Here is a 6,982-nt window from a genome sequence, read left to right on the forward strand (position 1 = left end):
TCAGGAGCAGTTTGACTTCAGGAGCGCTTTCCTTCTTCAGGAGCGTATTGCCTTCAGAAGCGTCTAAGCTTCATTTTCTTTTGCTCTTTATTTGCTCATTCAGAACCAATTATTGATGTAACTTTTTAACTGTGGTCCTGTACACTTGAACAAATATTAGCTAGTCCAATTTACAATTTTTAATACCTTGTTATCATCAAAACTTTCTAAGGTTCATTGTTAAACACATTTTGTTCCAATAATCTCCCCCTTTTTGATGATGACAAACAATAGTATTTAAAATTGGTCAATTGTTGTTAATCTAATTAACGAGTTGACTTTGGGGTTTCTGAGGTTTGTAAGCTCAGAGTCTGAGGTTTGTAAGCTCTAACTCCCCCTGAGTCTGATAGTCTTTAAGGTGAGGTTTGTAAGCTCCCCCTAAGTTCTATCCAGGTTAATTAAATTCATTTTTCACACAATAATATCAGAGCTTAAAAAATTGAAAGAATTGACTTATAGATAAGAAGAATGGTTCAATTAATTTTATTTGAGATTTGATACTTCACCCTTTTCGATACACCCTTTTTAAAGGTAAAACAAAAAGATAGAAATTTTTCAAAATTTTCAAATATTATTAATGGGGCTCAGAGCCTTTAAATACTATCACATATACTCCCCCTTTTGTCATTAGCAAAAAGACATAAACAAAAAGAAGAGATGAGAAAAACATAAGATTAAAGGTTCAGAGCATAGTTCAAATTATTTTAAAGCATATTAACCATCGTCAAAGATTAAATAAACAAGTATAGAAAGCATTATTATTAAAGAAAATAATAACACACAAGGTATAAACAGTTAAAGATTTTCAGAAGCAAGAAGAATTCAGAAGCAGATGATATCAGAAGCGAAAAAAAACATCAGAAGCAGAAATGAACCAAGAATATCAAAAGCCTAAAGATACAAACAAAATAAGCTAAAGGTGTGCAACTATGGGCTTGGCTTATTTATCTAAAATCTTCTTCAGAAGCTCTTGAACATCAGCATATTTCTTGTCCATCTCTATTTTGTAGGTGTCTTCTCTGATCTTGGCTTCTTGCATATCAGCTTCCAATTTTGATATCTTCAGCTTCTGCTCACTACTACAAAAATGAGCTTATAGAGCGCTTTTTTTTTGCTTTAGATAGCGCTTTTGAAGCGCTACTGTAAATGGCGCTGGTAAAAGTAATATAGCGCTTTTTTTATGTATAAAGCGCTAGCTAAAGCATGGTTTATATAGCGCTTTATGTCAAAAAGCGCTAGCAAAGGGTCTCCTTAGATAGCGCTTTCAAAAAAAAAAACGCCATCTAAGACAGGTTTAAACACAGCGTTTTTGTTTTAAAAGCGCTATGTAACATTATGTTTAGATAACGCTTTATAAAGGAAAAAAAGCGCTAGGCGAAGCATTTATTTTTTTTTTGTCAATTTTTTTCCCTTTGCATATAGCGTTTTTTTTATCAATTTAAAGTATAATATATATAAAATCAGAAATTTAAAGGGAAATATATATAATTTTGGCACATTATAATTGGGACTATTATTAATCAAATAAAACTTAACCATATCATAAAAAATGTATGTATATATAGCATAAAAGTCAGAAATGTATAGCCTATAATATGGTAACATAGATATCTCTAGGAGTTACAACTAATTAGTTAACATAAACATCAAAATCTTATATGGTATCATGCAGTCTTCATCTATCTTCTTGATCTTCTCAACATTTTTATCCAAAACAAGCAGGCAAATCATCATTCAATTCCAAATTTCGTTCACTCTCCTCCACTTGAATCCTCCACCTGAATATATACCAGAAAACACCATTAAGCAATAATACTATATTATATTAAAGATAAATTCAAAGTACTACTGATCATGAGTACAAATTAAAGCAAGATTATAAATTAAAACAACTACCACTTCTAGCAAATATATTGAGAAACATGAAACCCACCTTATCATAAAAATATCATATAACTTTTAGGCCGAGCATGAAATGACACCATTCTTCTTGGATTTCTCTTGGTTTATCTTTTGAGTATGTCACACACTTGAAATCATCAATGTACTGCATATATTATAACAAAAAATAACCATGTTACTTAATAAACTTCATTATATACAAATATTATACTTTAATATAAAAATAATATACCAGCTTTGGAATTTCGTTTAGTTTTGAAATGAGAATCTCTTTCATAAACCTCATCACAAAGTACCCGCAAACTATACCATTTTCTTGGCGAGGACACTACAAAAAATAAAATAAGTTTGTATCAATCAAATTATTTATATTATTCATACACTAATTTTTTAAGGTTGTTATGTTATATTACTAAACCTGTACTTTGACCCATGATATGTTGTTAAATTTATTCTTTGATACTTGAGCGTCCCTTGCAGAGCGAAATACTTGTAGAACTCTACAAAATATAAATGTAAACTTAGATTACATACAACTATATATATATATATATATATATATATATATATATATATATATGAGGAGGGATCCATTGACTCCAAGAGTAAGTATAAAGAGTTACTTCAAATCTTAACCATTGATTTTAATATTAATTGATGGTTGTGATTAATCACTACTAATCCCTATCGTAAGGTTGTAATGCTCCTTCTTCCTAAACAGCTCAACACCTGCACGTTCCAACGACAAGGCAATCTCAAAGACTTTCGTGGAACTTAAAATAAATCAAGTTGAAAACTACATACTATTTGCTGTAATTGTATATACAATTGTATCTAAGATTTGGCTTAGAAAATCATGCAATTATGTGATAAATTCAATTTTAGGTTATTTATATGATAACGTAAAAGATCTGATTCATTCAAAATAATATTGACCTTCTATCGAATAAAAGCAAAAAACTGATTCAATTAACTTCATTTGTTTTCTATAGGATTCAATCAGTTGTAATCTACGATTGCAAAAGTTCATAGTTGAATCAGATTTTTTTCCTTTAATCTCCTATCGAATAAAATGGTTGGTGATTTATGTTATTATTTAATAGCAAAAGTTCACCATTGCATTAGCCATTTATTTGGATTGTTTTTGTTTTCACTGATGGGGGTTGTTTAGGAAGAAGGAGCAATAAAACCTTATGTTAGGGATTAGTGGTGATTAATCACAACCATCAATTAATATTAAAATTAATGGCCAAGATTTGGAGTAACTCTTTACACTTACTCTTGGAGTCAATGGATCCCTCCTCTATATGTGTGTGTGTGTGTGTATTGTAGCTTCCTTCTGCCTAATCCAATTCTAGTCTACGGATCAAAGCATCCCATGTAGTCTAACATACTTCATATATGTATTTATCAGAAAATCCCAATCTCTATTAGCAGGTAGAAACATATAACTCAATAACTCATAAATAATTGAAATTCATAAAATTCCTAATTTCACATAGTTAGGTTTTCATCAAATAAATCATTCAAATAAATTGTAATTCTTTTCAAAATCAATATACCATGGAATGGTTAAAGGGTGTGATTACTCACCTGTTAAATCTAGACTGAATTGAAACCAACCAATACTTCTCTCGTCACCGACCTAGTGGTATTCGCCTATAGTTTCCCTTGTTTTTTCTACGTGTGGCCTCTAATTAGCATCCTTTTGTTTTGTTTCTGAGAGTGCTTTGTATAAATCCAAACTACACATTAATAGGTAACTAACACACGGCTGCTTTGATATTAATTTTAATTTTAATTTTATAGTATAACAACCATAGTTAACCATCCCTATAAGATAGCTGATTCGGTTTCCCATTTAAATGATATGCTTCAAGTTGGATTTCAACAGATCATTTCCATATAGTCTAGCTTCTACTACTAATTTTATTTATAGAACAAATTCTTAAAAAATAGCTATAATACAATAAATGTAAACTTAAGTTATCATACATTGTCTTATGTTAATTAAGATCATCAATCTAATTAAATTTAATCTTTTAAAAGTACTAACGTGAAAAAACTGTGAGAGAGAACTTGAAGCCAATTTTTTTTTTTGCGAGGATATGATTTATTTATGGAAAAGTAGGATTTAGTGGGATCTGGAAATTTTGATTTGTTTTTTTAGATTTGGTTTTTTGTTTGGATTTGTTTTTTTGGAAAAAGTTTGGATTTGTTTTTTTGGAAAAGTTTGGATTTAGTTTGTTATATATTTGATTTGTTTTTTTAGTTTGGATTTGTTTTTTGGAAAAAGTTTGAATTTGTTTTTTTTTTGAAAAAGTTTGGATTTAGTTTGTTATATATATATATATATATATATATATATATATATATATATATATATATATATATATATATATATATATATATATATATATATATATATATATATGATAAAAATATTAAAAAAAAGGTGTGCTTTGTTACTGCAATCTATTTTTCATTAAAATTCAAAAAAAAAATTGAAATATGCTATGCAGGGGATCGAACAGGGGACCTGTTAGTTAATGTACATTAAATCACTTTATAAAATGGCGCTTTTTTTTTGTCAAAAAAAAAAATGGCGCTTTTTTTAAGCTATAAGCGTTATCTTTCTCAAGCATACAATAGCGTTTTTTTTAACTTATAAGCGCTATTTAAGGTTGATTTATATATAGCGCTTTTCATAAAAAACGCCATATACGATTAATCATGTTTTTTATTTAAATATCTATTATTTTTATTTAACCTATACTGACGCTTTCAATACAAAGCGCTATATATACTTAAAAGGATAGATAGTGCTTTTTCTAAAAAGCGCTAGCTAAGACCTCCGTGTTTTAATTTATAGCGCTTTAGTGTTAAAAGCGCTATTTATGAGGCGCTATATTTTCCCAATTTTGTAGTAGTGGCTCTAGTAGCTCTGTTTCAAGTCTATCATTTTCTTCTTTGAGCACCTTGTTCTCCTGAGCTAGAGCCAGGTTAGGTGCATCAATCTTCTCCAGGATCTCAGAAGGGATAATCAGATGCAGCTCCTTAGGCAGGAATTCACCAGGTTCTCTGCCTTTGATACTAAGGGGATTCTTCACCCAAGTATCAAGAATTTCTACATCTCCAGTATCCTCTTTCATTCCATTCAACCAATCTTCCAGCTTCTGCTTGGCTTGCTCTTGAGCCTCAATGCAGGAATCATGCAGTGCTGAAATCAGGTTGACGACCCTTTCTTTGATCCTTCTCCATTGCTTCTGATAGGAAACTTGATGTCATTTCTTCCTGCTATCAGTCTGAGAAATTCAGAAGCAATATCTTCCCACACATCTTGTAGTACTTGAGAATCCAGGAAAATGGTGGGAGGTGAAGGTTGTTTAGAGGGTTTTGGAGGGGCTAGGTGAACAATTGGTAGGTTTGATGATGATTGGTCATTTGTAGTTAAGGATTGGCTAGTTGATGGTTGGTCAGGAGTGGGGTCAACTACCATATCAGAGGCATGATCATCTTGATCATCCTCAGAGTCTGTGTCCATATCACATACACCAGTATGATGAGTGATCTTGATAACTTGTACTGGTGAAGGAGTTATGGAAGCAGGAGTTAGCTCAGGAACATTGTGTTCAGGAGCGGCAGTTTCAGGTGCAGGTTTAGGTATGGATTCAGGTTCAGGAATGGGTTTAGTAACTGGTTGTTCAGGAACAGTATGTTCAGGAACGGTCTTTTGAGGAGTGACTTGTTCAGGAACAGATGGTTCAGGAACAGTTGGTTGTTGTTGTAGGGGTGATGAAGTTTTAAGTTCAGATTGAGGGGGTGAAAAGGCTTTTTCTGGTTCTGGTTGTTGTTGAGGGGGGTCTTCTGAAACAACGTTATCAGAAGCAGATGCTTCTGGGGTTGTCTCAGAGGCTTTGTCTGAGGTTGAGTTAACATTTTCTGGTAAAATCATGTTGAGGGGTTGAATGTTAAGAGGTTGAGGGTGATGGCGGAGGATAGTATCAATGACTCTGTCTCTCTGCTCAGCCATTTTTTCTATCTTCTGATTGATTATATAACCAACTGAGAGGACTTTTTGTTGGTCTTGGTTGATGTTGAATGGCTTTTTACTTGCTTACAAAACAGAAGACTTATAGGTTTATCATCATCAGAATCAGAAGATGATGATGAGGATTTTGAAGAGGGTGAAGGAGAGTCACTGGATATCTCATGTACTATTGGTTCTGAGTGTGTGAAGATATTACCTGTTGTAAAGGGTTTTGAACAATCAGCTGACTTTATTTGATCATCTTCAGCAGTGCCAGGAATTTTAAGAAGTTGTGATGCTTCTGTTATTACCCTCTCTTGAAGTTCAGAAGCAATCTCCATAGCTTTTCCAATAGCTTCTGACACATTAGTAGCAGCTTCATCCTTCTTGGTAATAAGAGAAAAATCCTTGGTCCTCCTTACTGCTTGCTTCCTTTTCTTCTTTGGTATTGCAGGTTGATCAAGAGCAATACCAATACTCAGGACCACGCTAGAGTTGATGTCTTCAGCCACTTCTTCAATTGATGGCATTGCAGAACCACCAATGTTAAGTTTATTAGAAGTGACTTTAGACTTCTTCGCAGATTTTTCAACCTCTAGGTATTGTTCTACAGTCATCTTCCTTTTTGACTTTCTGCCTCTGGCTCGTGGCAGAGCACCACCATACATTTCCTCTGGTACATCTTCCAATCTGATTCTCTCATTGGTTGCCTCAAAGTGTTTCTTGATATAGTACATCTGCACTTCAAGAGGATCCTTCTTGCAGATGGGTGGAAAGTCCTTCATAAGGTCAGACTTAGCAAGTGATTCACTCAAATCAGTTTGAAGCTTGGCGAAAACAGTGATCAACTTCATATTCTTGAGGGTTTGTGCATTTATGAACTTTCCAGTTTTAGTATCAAGCAGCTCATCTGTGAAGGCTTCAGCACTGCTTAGTTTGTCCAAGATTCCTCCTTGATAGAATATTTCTGACAAGAGTCTTCCATAAGGTACCCAGGTTCTATTATGCAAC

At 32.7% G+C, this 6,982-nt stretch overlaps 1 protein-coding gene across 1 annotated transcript; it reads right to left on the reverse strand.

The window, feature by feature from the left end:
* Window positions 1-1,527: 1,527 nt before the first annotated feature.
* Window positions 1,528-6,588, reverse strand: LOC146954850 (uncharacterized). Its single transcript, XM_085746281.1, has 4 exons — window positions 6,444-6,588; window positions 2,360-2,439; window positions 2,174-2,269; window positions 1,528-2,086 (listed from the first exon to the last, which is right to left on the reverse strand). Exons 1-4 carry the CDS (start codon window positions 6,586-6,588, stop codon window positions 1,988-1,990), a joined length of 420 nt encoding a protein of 139 aa, XP_085602407.1. The 3' UTR covers window positions 1,528-1,987.
* Between the last annotated feature and the right edge of the window lie 394 nt (window positions 6,589-6,982).

This window comes from Medicago sativa, chromosome 1, assembly GCF_051527215.1.
Source record: "Medicago sativa cultivar Bolivia chromosome 1, Bolivia_mono, whole genome shotgun sequence".
Taxonomy (NCBI): Eukaryota; Viridiplantae; Streptophyta; class Magnoliopsida; order Fabales; family Fabaceae; genus Medicago; species Medicago sativa.

Excerpts from the sequence above, each read along its gene's own strand:
- LOC146954850 (XM_085746281.1), bottom strand. The coding sequence starts at position 6,588 with ATGACTGTAGAACAATACCTAGAGGTTGAAAAATCTGCGAAGAAGTCT. Across the intron at positions 2,270-2,359 it reads TATCATGGGTCAAAGTACAG|TGTCCTCGCCAAGAAAATGG; the intron begins GTTTAGTAATAT and ends TATTTTTTGTAG. Across the intron at positions 2,087-2,173 it reads TAAACGAAATTCCAAAGCTG|TACATTGATGATTTCAAGTG; the intron begins GTATATTATTTT and ends TAATATATGCAG.